The sequence below is a fragment of the Miniopterus schreibersii genome (genome assembly GCF_964146895.1).
Source record: "Miniopterus schreibersii genome assembly, chromosome: 19".
NCBI lineage: Eukaryota > Metazoa > Chordata > Mammalia > Chiroptera > Miniopteridae > Miniopterus > Miniopterus schreibersii.
Window position 1 is genome coordinate 20,134,894 of NC_138119.1, and position 25,392 is coordinate 20,160,285.

Consider the following 25,392-nt stretch of genomic DNA (forward strand, 5'->3'; position numbering starts at 1 on the left):
GCACGATTCTTTGCTTTTCATTGATAAGTAATTATATCCCTAATTACACTAAATATGACAGACTTAGATTATCTAGTGTTGACGGGCATCATTTATTCATCAGGCATTTAGTATTTTTTTCTATGTTTTAGAGATGCTTACATGTTCCTACTGCGCTCTATGCTTCCACTTACACCAGACAGCACATCAGTTGTAACCAAATGTTACCCAACAGGTCTCCCCTACTAGAATACAGACTCCTGGAAAGGAGCATCTATGTTTTGTTAACAATTATAACACCAGCCGACCCTCCTAGCAGGTACTTTGCATTGCATAGATAGATCTTTATTAAATGTTTCTCGAATGAATTAACAGTGACCATGAGGAGAGATGGAGGGTGGTAAAGCAGGATAGCATAAAGCTCAAAAGAGGAAAAGCAGAGAATAGACTGTAGATCGCAGTGGAGAACATTGTCTGTTTTTCCATAACCTCTGTCCCACTATGAATATCTGCAGTATATAGATTACAAAAGAATGAGCAGCCTCTGCTTTAAAAGACTTCAAGGTGTTAGTTGATCTTGGGAAATATATCTAAACAGAATGCTCAGTTTATGTAGGATAAATAATACCATATTGAGTGTGTCTTCCAAGCTCATTTTAGTGAAGCAGTTAAATTGAAACAGTCTAAAATCTTAATGCCAGTTTTTCACAGCTCAGCCATGCCAACTCATAAATTTTTCTTTTTTAAAAAATTTAAAAAATATTTTTATTGAATTTATTGGGGTTCATCACCATTTATCCCCTGTATACTCTTTTCTACCTCTTTCCCCCCCCTTTTTCCCCTCTAGTAATCATCATGCTGTTTGTGTCTGTGAGGTGTTTTTTCCTGCTTAATCCCTTTACCTTTTTCACCCAGCCTCGCAACACCCCCTCCCTTCTAGCAGCTGTCAGACTGTTCTCTATCTATGTAGAGTCTGCTTCTGTTTTGTTTGTTTGTTTGTTTCATTACATTTCACATGTGAGTGAGATCATGTGGTACTTGTCTTTCTCTGACTGGCTTATTTTACTTAGCATATACCTAGGAATAAATTTAACCAAGGATGTACTCAGAAAACTGAAGAAAGAAATTGACGAAGATACAGATAAGTGGAAGCACATACTGTGTTCATGGATAGAAAGAATTAACATCAATAAAATGTCCATACCACCCACAGCAATCTATAGATTCAGTGCAATTCCTATTAAGATACCAATGGCATATTTCATAGAACTAGAACAAATATTCCAAAAATTTATATGGAACCACAAAAGACCCCGAATAGCAACAGCAATATTGAGAAGGAGAACAAAATTGGAGGAGTCATGCCACCTGATATCAGGTTATACTACAAGACCGTAGTCATCAAAACAGCATGGCTCAGTTGGTTGAGTGTCACCTGTGCACAGAAGGGTCACGAGTTTGATTCCCTGTCAGGACACATACCCAAGTTTCAGATTAAATCCCCAGTCGGGGTGAGTATGGGAGGCAACCGATCGATGTTGCGCTCTCTCTTCCTCTCTCAAATCAATTTGAAAAAAACCACCATATCCTCGGGTGAGGAATAAAAAAAAAGTGATGTTTCAAGTTTTGGAAGCACATAAAGCTTATCAAGCTAAAAGAATATATAGTTTTAGAAGATCAGAGGTATGGATTTATACTTTATCTTAGAAAGATTATAATTTGTAGCTCAGTTTGCAGTCCTGTCCCCAGTTATTGTACTACTATCATTAATTGAATCACTATTATACCTACCACTGAGAGTTCAGAACCTTTGAATGCTGAAACCAATTGATTATTTTTCCCAAAAATTAAAAAAAAGCATGAGGGAGGTAGTCAGTAGCTCTTTCCTCACCACCACCTTTTTTAGTTTTGAACTAAAAAATGTATTACCTGCAATATTGCCACATAAAAATGTTTGTTTTATATGATCACTAATACTGCCACCATTTACTGTGCTTATATAGTAGTTCAGGTACTAGTGCTACATGCTTTACATACCTTATTTAATCTTCACACCAGTTCTAGAAATTGGTAAGGGTCAAACACCTTACCCCAATTACCAGCAGTAGATCCAAAACTGAAAATGGCCTTTATCAATACTTCATTTTATGAGTGTTGATCAATAAGTAGTGAACTTTGCCCAAGCTAAGGGCTCAGTGTGATGCCACTACTCGTATACCTTACCTCAGTGACACAGAAATGACAGGAACTTAGATTTCATTATTTCTAATCCAGATATTTGGATCACATTACATATATATATATATATATATATATATATATATATATTCTCTTCTTGTATTTAAATAAATTTGCAACTAGTTCTTATGTAATTTAATCTGAAGTACCTGAAAAAAATGCAGGTTATAAATTTAAGATGTAATGTTATTGTTGTATATCTGCGTCTTCAGATTTGTATATAGTAATATTTCTATTTTAACTCTATTAAATTTCTCACTCAGCATTAGTGTTTGGAAATGACACCATTGTGATTCATGGAGGAGGTGTAAGGAATAGTAATTTTTTTTAATGTAATTTCCCTGTGTAGTGAAATAAGCATTGTCTTTAAATGATACCTATTTTCATATATATGACAGTAATTATAATGAAATGTCCTTTTCATGATTTTGCTATAACTGGACAGCTATTCTGTGTGTGTGTGTGTGTGTGTGTGTGTGTACAGGGTGTCCAAAAAAAATGTTTACATATTTTAACAGCTGATAGCTTAATTTTGAAAATGAAATGTATTTTAATAAACACTGCCTTTATAATTATTCAAAGTGTGTGTATACATTTTTTGGGACACTATGTGTATGAACTTTTGGGAAGAAAATAAGATTTAACTAGCTTCATTTCACATATTTTAAGAGCTTCCAAAGAAGGGTTACAGCAGAGTATATTTCTTTATAATTTTCTTTTATGTGGTATTAGGACATCAGCTGATGACTCACAAGGAGTTTAAAATGGTAAAAGCTAGTTTGATTTTAATATGACTTTAAAACTATTAAATTGTCTATTAATAGGAGAAGGACAGTTAAATATGACTAACTTATCACTAGGAAATAATTCTTTACAGAATGTCCAAATTTCACTAACCTAAAAGTTTATAAACTTCCAGCTGTTTATCTTTCCAAGATAGCATACCTTGAAGTTTGTTTACAATTCCAAACAGTATGATTAGAAAGTGAAAATAAATAGGAGGACCACTCCCACCAAAAAGTAGAGATTTAAGGGAAAGAAGAAATGCAAATGGCTAATAAATTTTTTTCAAAAGCTCAAATTTCTTTTTTTAAATGTTAGGTTGACTACTTTTTTTTTAAGTTTATCTTTCAATTACAGGTTACTCAGTATTATTTTGTATTAGTTTCTAGACTGACTTTATTTAAGTGGAATATTACATTACTGCTTTTTATTAGTAGTTACTGAGTTTATTCTTAAGTTAAAATTAAATAAAAGATTTTGTGTCTCTTTCAGAAACTACATCTGACCAGAGTGACATTGAAGGTAGGATCAGAGCTCTGAAGGATGAGCTGCGGAAAAGAAAATCAGTTGTGGACCAGTTGAAGAAGGAACAGAAAAAAAGGCAGAAGGAAAGACTGAAAGCTCAGGAAGCCAGCCTGATCAAACAGTTAGAGGTTAGACATGGGAAGAAAGGGGTTTAATGTCAGGGCTAATGCAGATGTGACACCTCAAATGTTTTTAATATTGTTAATAAAGTAATGAATTAGGATTTTTCAGTATTTGTTTGGTGCCACATTTTATCCTAACTCTTAAAAAAAAAATCAGGCTATCTAAACACACTTTTGCTTACAACACTAATTTAAATATTAAAATAGTAAATATTATAATGTTAAGTATTAAAGTAAATATTAAAATGAATTACAGTATTAAAGTTTTTTTCTGAATCAGAAAGATTACACCCAGAAAGATTGATATCCATGCTCTCTTAAGCAAAGAAACATTAGATAAATCTAGTTATTGGAATTATTACTGCCTTATGAAAATTTTTTTTTTATTGTTAGAAGAATGATGTTTCATGCCACACAACTTATTAGTATGGCTCTTTGTACTATTTGGATGGCCCTAAATAACCCTAAACTTGACTTTTCTCCAAGACCTAGCAACCTTCCCTGATTCTTCGGGCTGGAAACCTGATTTTGACAGCTTCCTCATTCTGTTTTCTCCTATCCATTCAGTCACCAGATGTCATTGGTTCCTTTTTATAAAGTTTCTTGCTTGTCCCTTCCCATTGCCACTGCCATCAAACTATTTGGCAGTATTTGACCTCTTGCCTCTACTGTCTGCTTAGCCTCTTAAATGTCCCTGCCTCTGGTTACTTCCCTGTTGCTTGCATACGTTCTGCCAGCCTAGTGTTCATTATAGAATTGGTCGGAACTTCCTGTTCATCACAAGAGTCCCTTCTCTTGGCATCACCAGAGAAGATCATTCAGCTTCTACCCAAACACTTCCAGTAATAGGAAACTTCACATTTTCAAGGGAGTTGGTTTCATTATTGGACTCCAGGTGCTCTAAGTATTAGAAAGCTCTTTGTTATGTTTAGCCAAAATTTCTGTCCTTTTGATTATCCTCATGGTAACACCAAACGTGTTCCTCCTACATTTTTAAATTCAGTTATCAAATATTCAAGTGCTTGTTTATGTGTCCAGAAGTCAGCTAATTACTTCATATACTTTTTTCCTTTTATTCTCAAAGAAATGAAGTGTGGATATTACTATCCCTGTTTTGCAGATGAGGAAACTGAGTTTCGGTGAGATTGATGATATCCAGGGACACATAGCTCAAATGTGGTAAAGCTAGGGTTTTACTCTAGCTCTAATTCTAAATCCTGTTCCCTTACTATTCTACTGTACTATCTTCTACCTGGAAAATAGGCCTACTCACAGATCTGCAAAAAGTGGAATTGGGAACTGAGATTGAAACTCACACAGATGTTTAGAATTAAGAAAAAGTGGTTAAGAAACAGTGTCCATACTGGGAAGTTCATGCTGGAAAGTAGTGGGAAACAAAGTTTAAATATAAAGAATCATGTTCAGGACCTTAGAAACCAGACTGGTAAGTTTAGACTTCATCCTATGGGTCAGTAGTCTTCAACCTGACTATACATTGGAATTAACTGAGGAGCTTTTTGAAAAATAGAAATATCCCAGCTAACTCCTAGAGATTTTTATTTAATTGGTCTAGGGTAGGACCCAGGATTTAAAAGCACTACTATAGGTAATGAGCCATTGAAAGTTGAATGAAATCTATTAGATTGAACAGCGTTGCTCAAAAATGTTCATTAATGGATATGTTAACGAAAAAGATCTGTAGAGAAGTGCCATAAGGATCTGTTTTAGTAAGCATTTTATTAAATGGTTTAAATAAAGACCAAAGAAAGTTCTGTGTTTAGGTTTTAAAAGTATAGTATATGATAGAGAAATATATAATCATAGCAATTCACATTTTTAAAAAGTCTTTTGGATTTTATTTGACCACAGATTTACTGAATCATCTACACTTATATAAGTATCATTTTCTGATCTGAGACATCATAATCCTCATATATACTTAGCAAGGTAGATCATCTAGCTGTATTGTATGTTTAATATCGGAAGTTACTTTATTAAAACATTGAGAATTCAGGGGAAGGTAATATGGATAGTGGGAGTTGTAAAAGTAGGGATTTTAGTCCAAGTTTTAGGAATCTTTAGCAATAGACAAGCATCTATCTGCTTATTAATTCTTTCTATAATATTTATTGACAGCCTGCTTTGCGCCAGGCACACTGGACATACAGTGTTGAACAAAACAGCTATAGTCTCAAATAGTGAGAAATGTAAAAGTAGGGATTTTAGCCCAGAAAACTAAAGAGAGATTTAATAGATGGAGAGCTTGCCTTAAATCTCATACAAATGAGAATTATAAATTATTGAAGTTTTATTTACAGAATGCTAATAACTAGGAAACATTTTCTGCAATTCTGAACTATCATACTCCCAACCTCCCTTCTTTCTCTTCAGGATTTGTATTCCTAAGTGCTTACCCCTTAAGAAGCATACTGCCATCGAAATTCAGCATAATGCCTAACTTCTTTAAAATACCATGAAAGTATTAGGCCATCCTCTAAAGAATAATTATTTCAGCTAAAGAAGTTTTTTAATGTGGCAGAGCCTGAATTATTGCTTCATAAGTATTAAGATTCTGCAGATTGAGACTTTATCATTTCCTAATTGATATTAGGATTACAATGCTACGTCTTGCTTAGACAATTTCAAGAATGTTATACAAACTGTTGTTAGAGCTCTCAGGAATGATACTGATGCTAGAAGAAAGATTTTTACATTTTACTGTTTGAATATTTTATAATTTAAAATAGTTTTTAAAATTCTGTATAGTGACTCCTCTGATTTTCCTAAACTTAGTCATATGATGAATTCATTAAGAAAACTGAAGCCGAGCTTAGCCGAGATTTGGAAACATCACCAACAGCCAAGCCTCAGATTAAAACGCTCTCCTCAGCTTCTGAAAAACCCAAGATCAAGCCCCTTCCACTGCACAGGTAGAAATTTTTGATAACTTCTCTATATTCTGCCTTGTTTGAGAAAAGAATAAGGAAAGACTTTTAGTAGAAGCTATCTTAAGTAACTATGAAATTGTAGTAGTAAAAATATTGGTTTATATTTTTAGTTTCACTAAAGTAAAATTATTTTATATGATATAATTAAAAATCAAATTTATAATGTACAGGCTTTAAAATATATTTTGAATCTTGAAATCTGATAGGTGCGATGAAAATACTATTCTCTAGTATTGCTAATCTTAGCATTGTAAGTTAGTATAGACTTTTTGAAAAACAATTTGGCAATGTTGCAAAAGTCAAAAATAGTTTGTAACTTTTGACTCAATAATTCCACTTTTGGAAATCTGGCTTGAGAAAATATAGGCTACTAGAAGTCTCTATTTGCAAGAATGTGTTTATCACAATATTCTTTATATTAATAAAACATCGGAAGCAATCTTTATGTCCAAAAATGGGTGAATAGCCCAGTAAGTTATGGTCCTTTGCAGGGTAGAATACTATGCAACCAGTAAATACATATACTGAAGACACTGAGTAGCAAGATAAGAATAGATAACATGGCATATAAAAAAGTTAGGTTGTAATATTCAAAATAAATTTTGAACAATGAGTAGGGATTAAGCAGGTCAGTGGGACTGAGAAATAGGAGACGTTTCAGAGAAAAGAGCATTCATGTATGACCAGAAGCATATCATAGAAGCTGAACGTAATAGGATTTTGCTAGAGTGAGGAAAAGAAACTAGAAAAATAAATAAAAACCAAATTGTGAAAACTTTATACTCATTCGTAGTAGTTTCTATATTATTTTTAGATGTAAAGCCTTTCAAGGTTTTAAAAAAATATTTTGGAAAATTTTTGTGTTTGTTACAAAAGTAATACAGACTCATTACAGTTAATTTAGCATTACCTGAGTTTGAATCTTGGCTACAGTTCCAGCTAGCTATTCAACTTTGGTCAAGTTATTTAACCTCTCTGTGCTTCAGTTTGTTTGTTTTAATTTTTTTTTAAATTATTGAATTTTAGAGGGAGGAAGGGGGTGCAGAGAGAGAGAGAGAAACATCGATCAGTTGCCTTTTGCACATGCCCCAATGGGATCAAACTGCAACCTGGGTCTGTGCCCTGACTGGATATCGAACCTGCTACCATTTAGTGCACAGGACGATGCTCCAACCAACCGAGCCACCCAACCAGGGCCCTGCTTCAGTTTTTTAATAAAGATTTATATTCTTGTAATAACACTTGACTAATGAACTTGTTATGAGTGTCAAAAGACTTAACTTAGAACACGGCCTAGCACATAATTAGCACTATGTATTAGTTACTATTATTATTAGAGTATTCAGGAAAGCAGTAAAAAAAGTTTAAATCATATTGTACCCAACTATCCCAAAAAACTGAATGTCAGCAATTAGATATATTTCTTTCTAGGATTTTTTATGCTTAGGTTTTGTGTATATTTTTGTTACATATACATTTTTTCATTCTAAACTGTAAATTTTATCTTAACTTCTACATAATATACTATTGAATGGTTTTAGAGTTTTATTAACCAAGTTTTATTAACTTCTACATAATATACTATTGAATGGTTTTAGAGTTTTATTAACCAAGATTTTAATCAGAGAATGATACAATCATATTTGTGTATGGAGAGATCTTTCTGACTACAATATGAAGGAAAGATAGAGGGAGTAAGCCTAGAAGGAGGGAGGAAGTAGTCTGAGCCAGGCCTCAGACAGCGGTAATAAGAATAGAGAATAGGAGGTAGATTTTCGGAATATTTAAGTAGTAGACTTGACTAATTAAAGGGCTCAGTAGGGAAGGAGGGGAAGTTTAGGATGATTCCCAGGTTTCTCTTAAGTAGTTGGTTGGCCAAGGTTTTATTAACCTAAAAGCTATAATCCTCAGGTATCCTTTTGTGAGAAGTTCATGATTTTGGTTTTAAAATGTTAATTTTGAGGTGCCTGTAGTTCATCTAAGTGGCATTATCCAGGAAGGATGTCAGGGTTAGATATATGGGGATGAGCAGCATATAGGTGGCTGAAGCTATTAATACAGCAACATCACCCAAAGAAGGTATGCATCCAGGGAGAATGAAAGGGAGCCAAGTATTAAATATGATAAAATAGCAACATTTAAGGCATTATAAAAGGCAGGAGTAAAAGCCAAATGAGAGATAGTAGCATAAGGTGGAGGAATAAAGAGTTGAGGGGGGAGTTGTTTTTGAGGCTTGAGGCATACTTATAAGCTGAGGGGGAAAAAATCTCCAGAATAGAGGACTAAAGACAGGTAGGAAACAGAATAGATAATTGAGGAGTACCATCAGTGAGGCTGTGGAAACATGGGGGATTTGGGGTAGAATGGGGTTCGAGCAGTTAGCTTTGAACAAGTGTGAGAGACACACCTTTTTTTTCCCTGCAGACAGGAGGAAAGGCAGTTGGAATGGCTGTGAATATAGATAAGTTTGTAGGTTAAAGGCTGAAAGCAAGAAATTCATGCTGATGGCCTCTGTTTTTCTCATTAAAAGAAGCAAGATCATCTACTGAGAGTGATGAGGGTCAGAAATAGGCTTGATGAAAGTGGCAAAGGTTGGAATACCCCCTGTGGAGAAGAAGAAGTGGTTTTCTAAGAAGACTGCTTTTTGTTATTAGTTATCAGCCATACATTTATTTTGTTATTAGTTATCAGCCATATATTTATTACTGTTCATTAATTTCTACCTCAGATCTGAAACAGCAAAGAATTGGAAATCACTAACAGATTCAGAACGTTCCAGAGGATCCCTGGAGTCCATTGCTGAACGTGTTGGTATGTACCTAGAAAAAATGATACTATATCTACATAGACTGAGGGTTTATGCTAATACCTTCACAATTCTCCCTTTCAGCTTTTGATTAAAAAATTAACTTCTTGAAGATAATAGATTGTTTAATATTTTAAGTTACTTTTATACTTTAAGTGATTTATTGATTATGTATAAGTTATATGAATCAGTCTTTATTGTCCAAAATTTATGATTAAAAACTGAGGCATAAAGACATTAATCTAAAATGGCTGAGTGTATCATCAGCATCTCTAAATTCTCCCTTAATCAGATTCCATTTTTGATACTATTTCTCAGGGTAAGTGGTTATATATATATTTTTTCAATTTAACCCAAAGAAAGATGGGAATTATTGAAAATAAAGTATAAGTCAATGAGGAAATAAAACAGAGGCATGAAAAGCCTATCTAGTAACAATGGTGAAATAGCAATTTGAATTCAAAATGTTTAATTCTTGGTTTGTTAGCTCATCAGATCTTACTCTTTTCCTTGTTTTTTTGCAATTTTAACTCTTAAAGAGTTATATTTGCAGAAATAGTTATCTTTTTTCGTTCCATATTTTGCATTCAAGAGCTTAAAGTCCCCAGGAAAATTCATTCTTTTGGAAGTATATATAGAAGTATATTTGAAGGAGGGACAAATATAGTATATAGTATTTGTCACACAATTCTGTTTTTGCATGATTTAAGAATGATCATGTAATTCAATGCCTCCATAAACTTAGATCTATTTTTCTTCACTTCATAAGTTAGGATAACAAGAAATTATTCTAACTTTAAATTTTCAGTCATTTCAAATGTTTGTTTATTTGTTGTTATAGTATATTCTCTTAAAGGAAAAACTTACCTTATGTTATAACCAAAACAGGTGATATTTATTGACCAAAGTGTTTCCTCACTAAAATTTGGCTTTTATTTAAATTTGGTTCCAGAAATTGAGAGATCGTGATTGAATAATTTTTATGTGAAATTTTTTTTTTTCCCTTTAAGATGCTGCATTGGCAGGTTCTGACAGATCAGTATCAGAAAGGTCTTTATCTACTTATGCAAAGAGAGTGATTGAATTGGACATTCGAACAGAAGAGCATTTTCAGACTTCGTCTCCAATCCTTAGATCATCAAGGAAAATCAGAGCAGAATCTGGAGATTCCGTAGAAAATATACCTTCATTACCTCTTACCCCTCCCAAAGAATTAAATGCCCCAAATAGAATTCTGATTGTGTCAGGTGCTAAGGTTGAAGAAGAAGCTAGTCAAAAGTCAGAAATACATGAAGTAAAGTACACAAAGTTGGAGGAGAGTACGGTTGAAGAAGACTATTTTAAACAATCTAGGAAGTCTGATGTCTTACTAAAACTAGACCTGGAACAGGGAGATTCATCTGAAATTCTTTCAAGGAAAGATATTCCTTTAGATGCTATAAGTGTTCAGAAAGACTTAGTCAGATTAGCCATTGAAAATCTTAATAAAAAAGAATCGGAAGAGAGACGACAATCAGATCAAGATACAGATCATAGTCAAAACATCCAATCAGAAAGAGACATTCATCAACAAAAGAACATAAAGGAAAGGGACTTGTCTTTGTCAGAACATCTTGCTCCTAAAGAGAGATTGTACTCTGAAGATTTTGAAGTGTCTTCTTTCAAGAAAGACATTTCAGCTGAATTATGCAAAGATGACTTTGATATGTCATCTTTGTTTTCCCTCAGGAAAGACTCTCAGTCTTGCAGAGATAAGTTACAGCCAACAAGAAGCTCTAAAAGTAAAGCCAACAGCTTTGGTACTGATGATGAAATCAGTGAGTGCCTCAGTGAGAAAAGCCTTTCTATTCATAGCACTATCCACTCTGAAAGGCTATTAGAACTCAAGTCTCCTACTGAGCTCATGAAAAGTAAGGAGCGCAGTGATGTAGAGCATGAGCAGGGGGTAACTGAATCCCCTTCTTTGACTTCAGTTCCTGCTGCAGATGAGTTACTTGATTTCCATATCGGTGATAGGGTGTTGATTGGCAATGTTCAGCCAGGAACTCTTCGATTCAAAGGTGTGACTAGTTTTGCTAAAGGATTTTGGGCCGGAGTGGAGTTGGATAAACCTGAAGGAAATAACAATGGAACATATGATGGCATTGTATACTTTGTGTGCAAAGAGAAGCATGGTATTTTTGCTCCTCCCCCCAAAATATCTCACATTCCAGAAAACTTTGAAGACTATGTAGACATAAATGAAGATGAAGACTGTTATGCAGATGAACAATATCAATACAATAACCAAGAACAAAAAGATACAGAGAGTCCCACATTAGATAAAGAAAAGGGTGCAATTGAATATTTGTATGAGAAATCTTTACCTAGGGTACATGATATAGAGGCCTCAGTTGATAGAAGCCTTAAAATAGAAACAGACAACATACAGGACATTTCTGGGGTACTTGGAGTCCATGTTCATCAGCAGTCTCCAGTGGATTCACTGATTTCTTCAAAGGAAAACAAAGACCTTGTTTCTGGTGCCATAGAAGATGTTTCCATTGCTGTAGAAGACGATACTTTAGACAATACCTTTTCTGAAGAATTAAAGGAACAACAACAGTTTACAGAAAAGGAAGAGAACCTGTATCCCGAGGTTTCAGAAAAGCTTTCTACCCCACTTCTGGACCTTTTAACAAGAGAAAAGAACCAGTTGGAAGCCCAGCTGAGGTCATCGCTAAGTGAGGAAAAAAAATCAAAGCAACAACTAGAAACCGTCAGCTTGCTAACAGACAGTTTATTAAAAGTCTTCGTGACTGACACAGTCAGTCAACTACAACAAATTAAAAAAGCTAGGAATGAGAAAATCCAGCTTAGCAATCAAGAGCTTCTTGATGATGATCAGAAGAAAGTACCTCCCCAAGGCCTATCCCCAAATCTTGAGGAACAGTCACCAAGAGTTTCAGATGGCTTCTTAAGGTCTGAATTGGATGATGAAAAGGAAGAGATTTCCTCACCAGATATGTGTCCCAGACCTGTAAGTTATTTTGCTTAGAAGAAATGTCAGTTAACCTTACCTTTGTGTGCATTTTAACTCAGATTTTTGTGTGTGACGTTATTTATTAGATGAAGCTCACTGTACTAGTTTTTAAAGGCCTTGTAACTTTTTCTTTCTGAAGTATAATTGTCCTCTATTATGTCATGAGTGGTCACTATAGGGTTGTCACAAACACTGACATGTGTATGTTGAATTGACAACTCTTGAATACTGTCCACAGATTAGATTCCCTTTCGGATTCATTGAAATCTATCCCATGGAGCTTTCCAGTGGTTCTCAACCCAGTTCTTTTTTGCCTATGAAATTATTTGTCCTCATATCTACTCAGCCATAGTTGTTCTGCAAAGATTACCAGTTATGATATTGATTCTGGTAAAACTGAATTATATCCACTATGACATATACTGAGACCATCAACTTGTTTAAGTTGTCCATGGACATTTGAACAAAAGTAATGATTTTGGGTAACTTGAGCCAGATAATCACTAAAGGTGAGAAATTTTATGTCCCAGTTCCATATCCCAGAGACAAGACAATTCTGCAGAAACAGAATAATGATGATGCAAAAAGGAAACAAAAACTAATCAATAAACATTTTATAAAAATTTAGCTTATGTAAGCAGAACTATGGGAAACAGGATAGTTTTTTTCTTAAATTGTTCATTAGTAGCCACCATATTGTTTTTGTTTTGCTTGTTTATTAGAGATATAGTAAATATACACATATATTTGCTTTGTCTTAAAAAAACACCTTAAGTGATCCGAGGTCACTAAACGGTGTTCTATTTGAATGGTCCCATTTCTGCAGGAGAGTCCAGTGTTTGGTGCCAGTGGGCAGGAAGAGCTTGCTAAGAGACTTGCTGAACTTGAGATCAGCCGGGAGTTCCTGAGCGCACTGGGAGATGATCAAGACTGGTTTGATGAAGATTTTGGTTTGAGCTCTTCTCACAGGATCCAAAAAAATAAGGCAGAAGAAACAATTGTACCTCTAATGGCAGAACCTAAACGAGCTCCCCAAAAGCCATGTGAAACACTCTTGGCAGTCCCACATACTGCAGAGGAAGTAGAAATTCTTGTGCACAATGCAGCAGAAGAACTTTGGAAATGGAAAGAATTAGGTCATGATCTTCATAGCATCACTATTCCTACAAAGCTGCTTGGCTGTGCCAGTAAGGGTCTAGACATAGAAAGCACTAGTAAAAGGGTCTACAAACGGGTATGTAACATAACAGGCTAATTCTAACTTTGAAACACTCTCTTGTCTGAAATTTGGTTTCTTAGCCATTTTATTTTGTTTTATTTTTCTTTATCAAGGCGGTTTTTGATTTAACAAAAGAGATTTTTGAGGAAATATTTGCTGAGGATCCCAACTTGAATCAACCTGTTTGGATGAAGCCATGCAGAATCAACTCTAGTTATTTCCGACGAGTGAAAAATCCAAATAACCTCGATGAAATCAAGGTAAACTTCAAACTATAGAGTATCTCCTTTTTGACTTGCTGTTCATTTATACATATCTATACATGCTGTAAAAGCAGCTACTCCTCTGTATTATTCACCTTTCTGTCCTCAAGGCCTGTCCCATTGTGGGTATTCAATAAATACTTGTTGATTCATTGAATCCATGAGCAGTAGAAGGGTGAGGGTGAGAGGGAATCCTGAATCCTCAAGATTTGCAAAACAAAACATAACTTTTAATAGCCACTTCTTATATATATGCAACTTATAATGTCTAAGAAAAAGTTAGGAAATTCTCAGGGCGATTAATTATTGCGTCTCATAGATAGGTGAGTTTTTGGTAATTTAGAGATAAGCATAATATTCTGGAAGTACACCTGAAAACATGTCATATATCAAACATGCCCACCCTAGACACATAGGTGTTATCTTTCCATATTTAATTTTGGAGGTTTCAAACTGGTAATGTGGTTTTGAAATATGTGGGATTGTAATATGACATATAAAAAATATTGTTTGTTATCTAAGAAGCTCCTGAAAAGATGAAGTGCCCTGAAGCTACAAGGACTCCCAACAAACCAACTTTAAAGTTGCATTGGTGGAAATCCTCTGCCTATTTACGTGTTTCTTTAATTCAGCAAAGGCTATATTTTCAGTGCAGTGCCTCTTAGACTTTAATGTGCATATGAATTATCTGGGCATTTTGTTGAAATTCTTACTCAGTATGTCTGGAGTAGGACCTGAAATTCTGCATTTCTATCAAGCTCCCAAGTGACGCTGATGCTGTTGATTCTAGGACCACTCTGGATAGCAAAGCTCTAGAGTTATGCTTTCCAAATTTAGTTGATCATAGAAAGCTTTTTTTCTAGAGAGCATACCTCTAGTTATTCATCTTATTGGTGTGTTTTCTTACAACATCCAGGAGAGTATGTGAACTATCAGAATACATTAAAGGAACATATACATTATTCTGATATGTAATGTGATGGCATTGCCTAAACAGTTTTTTTTTAAATTGAGATATAATTGACATATTAGTTTCATGTGTACAACATAGTGATTCAGTACTTGTATATATTGTGAAAAGATCATTACAGTAAGTTTAGTTATTACCACACATAGTTGCAAATTTTTTTCCTTGTGATAAAAACTTTTAAGATCAGCTCTCTTAGGAACTTTCAAATATATAATACAGTATTAACTACAGTAAACTTTTTTTATATATATATTTTTATTGATTTCAGAGAGAGGAAGGGAAAGGGAGAGAGAGACAGAAACATCAGTGATAAGAGTGAGTCATTGATCAGCTGCCACCTGTATGCCCTCCACTGTGGATAGACCCCGAAACCTGAGCTTGTGCCCTCATCAGCAATCGAACTGAGATCTCCTGGATCACAGGTCGATGTTCAACTGCTGAGCCATGCCAGCTGGTCTATAGAAAGCTTTTGAAAATATTTTGTATGGACAGGACACCAACAGGGATTTATGAGATACTAATGTATGCTTACATCAGGGTATACAAACTATGGCCAAATCTAACCCACCACCTGTGTTTATAAATAAAGTTTTATTGGATCATAGCTATACCCATTAGTTTACATATTGTCTATGGCTACTTTCCTGCTAAAATATTTATAATCTGGTCCTTTAGAGAAAAAGTTTTCTGACCCCTGCTTAGATTAAGGTAAGTAGCAAAGAAAAAAGTTTTTGAAGATTAATTTGATTCATTTGAAAAACAACTTTTAAAATGATTTTCAACTTTGAGGAATATCAGAACCACCCGGGGAGCTTTCTCAAAACACTGGTGTACTTCATTTTTTTCAGCCCTCCACAGTTGATGTATCCTTCAATGCGTGCGTGTGTGTGTGTGTGTGTGTGTGTAGGCAGGGAGTGGTGGAGTTTGGTAGTTTGAGAATCATCTCAAATGATTCTGACTCATAAATGTACTCTTTCCTCCATTAAGAACATCGTTTTTTTAACAAGTAATAATAATATATAGACTTAAATATATACTTAATAGACTTTAAGTATACCTAAAAAGTAACAAATAAAATTGTTTTATTAATAACAAAGAACAAATAAGTTGAAAATAAGACAAGATACATAATATATAGCAGCAATATCAAAGTGTGTATATCAATATAATGCACAAGTATGTTCCCCACTAATTTGAATATTGAAATACCATTTTTATAAAGTTTTTTTAAAAGATAATAGTTCAGATATTGTTGGCAATAAAATTATTATGCTTCTTATGCTGAAGTGTTGATTAATATTTTAAAAATTTAACATATTGAATCTTGGTGTGCTTCAAAATAAACTATCTTAGCCAAAGCCTTGTACTTTGCTTACGTGGCACTGCTCCCAAATTTATGTTGAATTTTTCAGGGTCAGAGATAAAAGAAATCTTTTTTCTATGCTTTCTTTAATAGTTTTGCCAGCTTGAAGTCAGCTAATAGTGGTTCTTGGGTAGAGGGGACTCTAAAGTGATTTTTCTTTGCAGATTCATCAAGTGGGTTTTACTTTTTTATGTTATGTAAAAACAAAAATTGTTTAAGTGAATAAAGTCTGAGCTTTTGGAATGCTTTTCTCTTCAAATTGCTAAGAGGAACTGTAAGTGGAAGAAATTTGTATACTCTTTATTATAAATCTTATATTCTTAGCATAAATTGTTTGCTGCATTATTATAAGCACAAAACCTCAGGAACTTTGCATTTTATTCATTCCTCTTATTTTTACAGAACTTCATAGCAACTGAAGTACTCAAGTTGTTCAGTCTTAAAAAGGAGCCAAACCACAAAACAGATTGGCAAAAAATGATGAAATTTGGAAGAAAGAAAAGAGACCGAGTGGATCATATCCTGGTCAGTTTATATAACTGAGCTATTTTTATTTTGACCATCTCTTCTGAAACCAGAATGTTAGTTAGATTTTAACAGGAAAGGGAATAGTTGATCTTAACTCTATAATAGTAAAGTGGTAAAGCTTTCATTTGCTGCATTTCTGCCCCCAAGTTTTGGAAATTGATTTCTTTTTAACTCAGTAGATAAATACTTTACAGTATTTTGTGGGTGTGGAGAACTTGAGAAATAAAAAATTATGGAAGCAAAGTTTAAGGAACTGAATTGAGAAGAGACCAGTGCAGACTCTGAGTTTAAATCCCTGTTCTGCCACTTACTTGGAGTGTAATTTTGGAGAAATCATTTAACTACCCCTTTATTTCTCATTTCTCTATCTGTAAAATGGAGGTGCTAAAATTATTAAGAGGATTAAATGATATTTATATATGTCTGTATAGAAGAGTTCCCTGCATGTAACTGAATAGATACTAGCTGTAATTATTTCACCATCATCATTATTATTCAGAATTTTAGCTGGATAGGATTTATTCTATTTTTTGATATATTTCCCTAGCATTAGAAAACCATTTATCAAACAAACAAAAAGGAAAGAGAGCCTGGCCGGCGTGGCTCAGTGGTTGAGCATCGACCTAGGATCCAGGAGATCTCAGTTCGATTCCTGGTCAAGGCACATGCCCAGGTTGTGGGCTCAGTCCCTAATAGGGGGCGTGCAGGAGGCAGCCAATCAGTGACTCATCATTCTCTCTCTCTCTCTCCCCCTCTCCTTTCCTCTCTCTGAAATCAATAAAGACATATTTAAAAAAAAAAAGGGGGGGGAGGAAATGGTCTTTGGTCCTTTTTTACCTGGAAGAATGTTAGGTAGTAGCATACCTTAGGAAACTCAGATGTTACTTGGTTCAGGTTTATCTCTCATTATTTTCATTTTGGACTTTCTGTCTTGTGTATATTTATATACATATAATGAAAAAAATGTAATGCTTAAATTGATCAGTTTCCCCGAAGTATATACCTGTCTAGTGCTTCATTTACTCAATAACTATACTAGGTAAACATTGGTTTAGTGTTTTACAGTTCATCATTCTTTTTCATGCTTTATTTGATCCTCACAGGAATGAACTCTGGAGTTTATTTGTAAAGAGAAAGATAGGGGGGAAATGGTGACAGGAGGATTTTTTCTTCTCGAAGGAAATAGGCTGATAGGAGGAATTCAAAGGAGAAAATGTGATAATGTAGGAGATGGAGGTAACTGGTGGAGTGATGTCACTGAGCAGACAGGGATGGAGTCCACACAGGGACTCCATCGAGTGTACTATTGACCTTTTAAAGCCCTTGTACAGGGTAAACTATTATGCTAAATATTTTATAGAAAATAGTTGCTTCTTCTGGATTAAGGAAATGCATAACTTAGCTATTGTTGCTTGGACTAGGAAGGCCCCTTATGCAGTCTAACTGTACATGTGCTGTTAGGCGTTACTTGAGATAAGTAAAATACAAAGAATGTTTTTAGACATAAAGGCCTCTCTTAGCCCAAACAGAAGAGAAATCTTTCAGCTCTAGTTCTCATTCACTGTCCCTTTACCCCCTCACAAAGTCACTGGGCAATTTACATCTTAGTTTTGCTAAGAATATGAGCTATTTTTAGCAGTGCATTACCAGATTATATGCAATGTGGAATGAGGAGCAATTACAGTAGTACACCCTTATATGAGGGGATATGTTTTAAGACCCCCAGTGGATGCCTAAAACCCTATATGTACTGTTTTTCTTATACATACATACCTATAATAAAGTTTATAAATTAGGCACATTAAAAGACTAACAACAATAACTAGTAATAAAATAGAACAATTATAATAATATACTGTAGTAAAAATTATGTGAATGTGGTCTCTTTCTCATAACTAATTTGATAACCAAGATGGCTACTAAGTGACTAATGGGCAGGCAGCATATACAGTGTGAATATGCTGGACAAAGGGATGTTTCATTTCCCAGGTGGGTTGGAGCGAGACAGCAAGAGATGTAATCATTTTCAGAATAGCCTGCAACTTAACATTTGTGAAATTATTTCTGGAAGTTTCCATTTAATATTCAGACCAAGATTAACTGTGGGTAACTGAAACCACAGAAAGCAAAACCATGAATAAGGGGGTACTGCTGTAATTAGACCAACTATTTATCTTTATTGATTTCAGAGAGTGAGGGAGAAGGAGAGAGAGAGATAGAAACATCAATGATGAGAGAGTCATTGATCGGCTGCCTCCTGCACGAACCCCACTGGGGATTGAGCTGCCAACCCAGGCATGTGCCCTGACTGAGAATTGAACTGCTATCTCCTGGATCATAGGTCAGTGCTCAACCACTGAACCACGTCGGCCAGGCTAGACCAGCTTTTGTGTGTCCTTTGTATACAGTAGCCTTGAAAAATGTTCCTACTATAGGTAGAATTGCACTTAACATTCAAATCCTGCTGGGAAACCACCTAGCTAATGATTGCATCCCCTTATGATAAGGTGTTAGATAGTCCCTGAGTTTCTACTTACTGCTGATAAGCTCTTTCTCATATTAAACCTAAATTGATTTTCACGTAGTTAATTGTAATTTGCTTTGGGGCTTTATGTAACAATTCTAATTCATCCTATACACCTTTGAAACAGCTGTCATGTTTCACCCAAGTCTTTTTCTTCCTGTTAAATGTTAGTATTCTCTCCTATTGTCTGATAGGGTTTCTGAGTCCCTTTTACATCATCAATTTCAGCTTTCTGTCAGTGCCCCTCTTTAAATACAGTGCTCAGAATTGACTATATTTTATGTATTGTTTAAATTAGCACAGTCATACACCCTCCTTTTTCCTGTATACTGTACAGTCATACGGCACATAATGACATTTCAGTCAACAATGGACCAGTATGCAGCAGTGGTCCTGCAAGATTATAATGGAGGCCCTAGCTGGTGTGGCTTGGTTGAGCGTCTTCCCATGCACCAAGAGGCCACTGGTTCAGTTTCCCATCAGGGCACAGGCTGAGATAACATAAAAAGGAAAGCTGTGCAACTTATTTGAACAAATCAGCAAATATGGGAGGTATGAAATCTTTTGTGGGGACACACCTGCTAACTTTCCCAGAACATGGTTCTCGCTCAGCACCAGCTTGGGAAGTGTTGCATTAGGCTGTTGCATATAGCATTCTTCATAAGAGAAGAACACCAGTTCCTTGATAGGTGAAAATATTTCTTATACATCCACACAAAATGATTCTTTGATCAAATAAATATAGGAAACTCTGAGTTAAACAATTCATTTCCTGGTGGACTTTTCTTTAATAGGCTAGTGTCCATTGTGAAACTTGCAGAGGCATTGTTGTAAACGTGTTTGACCATGGAGTCCTTTGGGGTGGCATATCTATTCATGGAGCATAAGTTAGGGAACAAAGGACTGAATATTTACACATCCTTCAAACAACACTTCTCAAAGAGAAAGAATGCAGCAGCCACCTTGTCATCTATTTGTCAACCCTGGCCAAGGATATGTGTTGGCCGACACTGTTCTTCCCTCTCACTTGCCCAGACCCCTGGCTGATGTGGTCTCTTCCTCCTAGAAGTCTTCTCATTTCCTCTTAATGGAAACCAGAGTACATTCCCTCTTCACATCCTCTGCCTTTTTCAAGATGCAGCTGTGATCAGGGCAAGTCAGGAGCCTATTGTCACAGGACTTTTTTACCAAGTTGGAATTCTGGTTAGAGACCCCATCACTGCGATAACTGCTGAGTTTGAGACTAGATCAGGGTTTACAATCTACTTTCTTCACCTAGCCTCCACCCCACTGACATCATTATGTATAATAAGTCTAATCTGTTTCTTTTATAAGTAGTTTAAAGCAATTTTATCATAAACAAGGAAAAAAAATTGGACTGTTCCAATTTGATTAGTTTTGGCTTGCCATAGGAATCCTCAAATCCTCAAATGCAAAAAGAACAAGTATTGTATACAACAGTGATTTTTAAAATAAGCTTTAAGTGATAGTACATTTTTTAAAATACCCTGATGAATATTAAATTTTATTCATTTGTAATACTCCAGAATCATATCCAGTATTGTCTTTGGATATATGCATTTTATAATTGTAAAACCATATAACTCTCATTTGTTTTCTGCTCTCCTCCTTAAGTTCTCATGCACATTATCTTCTGTTGACATAGACAACATGCTTGCAGTCCTTACTAACTGTAAAATACTAGAATATTGTCAAATTCCATTTTGACAGATTTGAAGCCATTTTGACAGTTTTGATGGTACTTTTATTTGGCAATTGAGTTTTTTATACTTTTTACAACTTTGACAGGGGTGTTGATATCATCATATAACTTACGCCTTTTCTCTAGTTTATTTCCTTGGCCTGTGTCCCCATGGATGGGACTGCAAAGTCAGCAAATATAATAAATTTCCTAGCTTTTATGCTAACTTCTAACCTTTGTGTTTTCTAAATTCTAGGTGCAGGAGCTCCATGAAGAGGAGGCACAATGGGTGAACTATGATGAGGATGAGTTGTGTGTGAAGATGCAACTAGCTGATGGGATCTTTGAGACCTTGATCAGAGATACTATTGATGTTCTGAATCAAATCAGTGAAAAACAGGGGAGAGTGCTACTTGTGTGACATCTTGCAAATAAATCGAACACTGAGTGCTAATATGAGTCCTGGGCCTTTCTGCCTCCTGATACACACCCCATCTCCATCATAGCAAGAGTGCTTCTGGACCTGGTACCTGTTCTCAAAGACGACTGGTTTGGAGTCCACGGGACAATGTGGTATATCTGGTATTACAGCCTCTGCCTTTAGAGACTGTCCACTGCATTATCATTGATTTTCAGTGGACAGGGTTGCACTCCTGATGTTGACACACAGTATAATTCTACACCTCTTGTTAGCACCTCTACCGGGTCTCAGATGAGGGCTGAAAACACCAGGCTTACCTCGTAGCTTAGACGAGAGTATCAGTTCTTGAGTCTGAAGTCAGGCGGGAGAGGTATATAGATAAATGCATCATACCATTTTTGAAATGTAATCTTGGTCTGTGTTAGTCTCTAAACAGTATTAAACCCTTAACCACTTCTAATTAGGCAAGTTTAATAATGAGTGCCTATTTCACATTCTGGGGTTCATTTCATTTCTTTTTGAAGACCATTCTCTTCCATTAGTGTAGTCGAGCAGCACCAAGTGGACTGTCAAGTTAACAGAAACTAATGGTAACCTTGCTTTCTGAGCACCATCTAAAGAGTTGTAAACCTTCACGTTATTTATAGTTGTCTCTATATGGGCATGAAAACAAAGAAATGCCCCCACTGAAGACTGGGCTCAGAGGACCGATGCAGGGCTGGCTCTTTGCCCCTTGACTGCCCCGCACTTTTCTTACTCTTCTGAACCTCTGCCGCTGCTCCCAGAATCACAGACCTTCAGGACCATCTCAGGCATCCAGGTGTGGCAACAGTGGAAGTCATTCATTTTGGCCTTCAAACTTTAACTCCATCTCTCCCCAAGAAATCAGAGACGCTGTTACTTGAATGATTTAGGAAATGAGTGTGTGCACCAAAGAGAAAAAGATATTATCTGTTGTTTGTGTGCTTGTTTTGTGCTATGGAACATTTTTTAATTTATTTTAAGATAAATTATTAAGTTGAAAAAGTGTGTCCCTATTCAGAAGCAAAAGATTCTTCTTATAATAGTCCCACTCCTATCTTGAAGCTTCTCTGGCTTATGGTCTTTGCACAGGAAACCTACAGTTTTAAACCCATGACATATCGAAGAAGGCAGTTTAATTCAGTGAAGAGAAGATGGCTTTTCCAAGATCACCTGCAGAAGCAGGAATGGGATAAAGTGATCGAAAGACACTGTAAAATTCAGTTCTGCCTCTTGCAGCATTGCTTCTCACAACTATTACCTGTATCTGAAAAGTTACCTAGACTCCAGCTGCTACATTAGAACACATGCGATGCTCTCTGGGACCTCAGTGCCCTGCCTTCCTGACTGGTTCCTCTTACTCAGTCCTGTCCTTCAAGTATCTGGAAGAATGTGGATAATCTTAGGCGTGAATGTAAATGCCTTAATATTGAAGGTCCTGATTAGAAGCATGATGTAAGACATCCACTGCATTCCTCTTTACAGATATCCTGGAATGTTATAGCTTCAGAATATGTTAGAAAAACCCCAAAGATGGTATAATCTTTAAGTGTGCACGTTCGTTCATTTCTGCATCTCCCCTCCAAACTTGCCTTTGCGTCTCAGATGTTTCACTATGCACACTTCCATTCCTCTTTGGTTTCATCTTGTCATTATAAGAAACTTACTGAAATAACATTGGACTATTTGCATTTTGCACAATGACTGGTGTGATAGCTCTTGACAAATAAGGAAAGCACTGATTAATTGTCGTGGTTGGGTCTCGGGAAATGCTCAGATTGATGTATTGCCAGCATTTCTTCTGGGCTTTTAATGTTGAACTCTAGTCTCGTAGCCATAATGAGCAAATTGACTAAGAGAAGCTAGGGTTTCTTGGGGTTATTAACCAGTAGTGTGGAGATATGTTTTCATGCGGCCAAGGAAAAGCAAAGACTTTTCTTTTTGGTTTGTATGATCTGGAAGACAGCACATCTTGTCTACATCCTTTGGCTATTTGTAGGATAAAATTGTCCTTATGATACTGAAATTTTACAGCTGCTGTAAATTTTTTATAAAGGAATATAAAAATAATATAAGAATATAGGTTGTTTTTCTACATCCTCATTATTTGGACCTAAATCAGTTTTTAATAAGAAAGTTTATCTTTATATTCTTTATGACATTATGATTCCAGAAAAGGAAAGAAATGCTGTAAGTCCTTGGAATCGGCAGTCTGGGCTGAGAGTCCCCTGGTAAGAATGCTGCCAGGAATGTGGTGGCAGCAGTCCCCACCGCTCCCGCTGTCTTCACCGTCCCAGGAACCCTGGGCTCCAGATGAGAGTGATTCCTGATCAGTCTTACTCCTGGCTAGAAATGATTATCCATAGTTTGGAAGCAGAAAACAAGGAATGTATAATGAGCAGATTTCTTATTATTTTAACTATTTGGACACAATTGGAAGGCATGTATTGTTAGGATTGCAATGATAACTATGGATACCCAGCCACTTGTTCCATATTGGGATCTTTTTAATCAAGCTCTGCCTCTTAACCACAAACCTAAATTCCCTCTTTGTAATCTTTGTTCCTTCTTCCTACACCCATCCTTTCACTTTCTTCATAATTCCTCTAAGAAAAAGATCTTCGCATCAGCAGTAATATCTTTTAGAATAGCACTCAGAAGTTAGTAGTAAACCAACATATAGGCTTCAGATTTATTTCTGAGTCCAAAACAATTTGTGCTATCCAGGGCGCCTAACTCTGGGTTAAACAAGTACAGGGTATAGATTCCCTCTTCAGGTCTAAACAGGAAGTTCTACTCTAGGGAAAAGTGGCAAGAGCTCAAAAGCAGTTAATAAGGAAGGTAATTTGTTTTTCTTTTACCCAAAAGAAAAGAAACTTCCTTCCGTGACTACAGGTCTCTGAGAAATTATCTTTCAGAAGAGATTTCATTGCTCATAAGAGTGTTGTGGCCTATTGATAAAAACAATTTTGTTCACTTTCTTGTCTTGAAAAAAAGTGGCCTTAGCTTTTTGCAATACTTGAATAAAGTGTGTACTCGCACAGCATTAGAGACTCATAACTTTTCTGCAAGAAGTTCAAACATCTTCTTTTACTACCTTAACAATACTAGTGAATAAAACAGTAATTCAAAGAGCAAATGATAGAAACTACAATGATGTTTAATGCAAATTGTAGGAATTTACATGTTTACAAATCATCTTAAACTGGTTGTGCAGCAATTCAATAAAATATCTTTGTATTATAAAAATGTGAAGAAAACAATGTAAACTGATGTAAAGGAGGTACTGTCATTTTAATTAACCTATGTTTAATAGCTTTTCCTTCCGGACTTTGCAAAGCCTTCTCGGGAAACACATTGCAAAGCATTCTCTGGGAGGCCCGGCCTCCGCGTGTGTACTGTATTGTGCAGACATGAAAAACAAACCCGTTTACTGTGTATGTGTAAATAGCCTGGTCATCAGGCCGTTTCAGCCAATAGTCACATCCAGTGCAACTCTGCACACAAGACTTAGGGTGTGGTTTGTAAGTATGATCTGTAAAATAACTGGGATGAATTCCCATGTACACCTGTGTAAATAGATTTGTTAACTGAAATGTACTTTAAGAAAAGATAAAAATCTGTAAATAAACTGATTTATAAATTAATTTCATGTCAGGTGTTCACTTTTTCACGTTTTGAGCCAAGTTTAGAAAGCTAGTCCCCGAAAAATTCACTAATTCCTGATTTCTCATTGGGTAGCAGAGCGCCTGTGCTCTGGCAGTAGATAGGGGAGCGGTGTGTGGGAGCTACTTAGCTCTGCACATAAACACCTCGCCGCACACATCGAGCAGTCCCACATTCATCACTCAGGCATTCATTCACACTTTCCTGTTCTGAGTACTGTGCTGAATGCTGGGGGACAGCAGAGATGACAGACCTCATGGAGTTTTAAAGCCTAATGCAGGAGTCATCAAAA

At 35.7% G+C, this 25,392-nt stretch overlaps 1 protein-coding gene across 3 annotated transcripts in view; it reads left to right on the forward strand.

The window, feature by feature from the left end:
* The window catches only part of CEP350 (centrosomal protein 350), a 99,213-nt gene extending 74,132 nt beyond the window's left edge, over positions 1-25,081 (forward strand). For 2 of the 3 annotated variants that reach the window (XM_081120646.1, XM_081120647.1), the window contains exons 31-38: positions 3,493-3,653; positions 6,441-6,577; positions 9,324-9,406; positions 10,412-12,420; positions 13,250-13,657; positions 13,756-13,902; positions 16,641-16,763; positions 21,249-25,081. In XM_081120646.1, coding sequence (XP_080976772.1) covers positions 3,493-3,653; positions 6,441-6,577; positions 9,324-9,406; positions 10,412-12,420; positions 13,250-13,657; positions 13,756-13,902; positions 16,641-16,763; positions 21,249-21,413 — 3,233 coding nt within the window. In that variant the 3' untranslated portion in view covers positions 21,414-25,081. The remainder of the gene's footprint in view (positions 1-3,492; positions 3,654-6,440; positions 6,578-9,323; positions 9,407-10,411; positions 12,421-13,249; positions 13,658-13,755; positions 13,903-16,640; positions 16,764-21,248) is intronic. The other variant, XM_081120648.1, reaches the window with a different exon arrangement.
* The last annotated feature ends 311 nt before the right edge of the window (positions 25,082-25,392 follow it).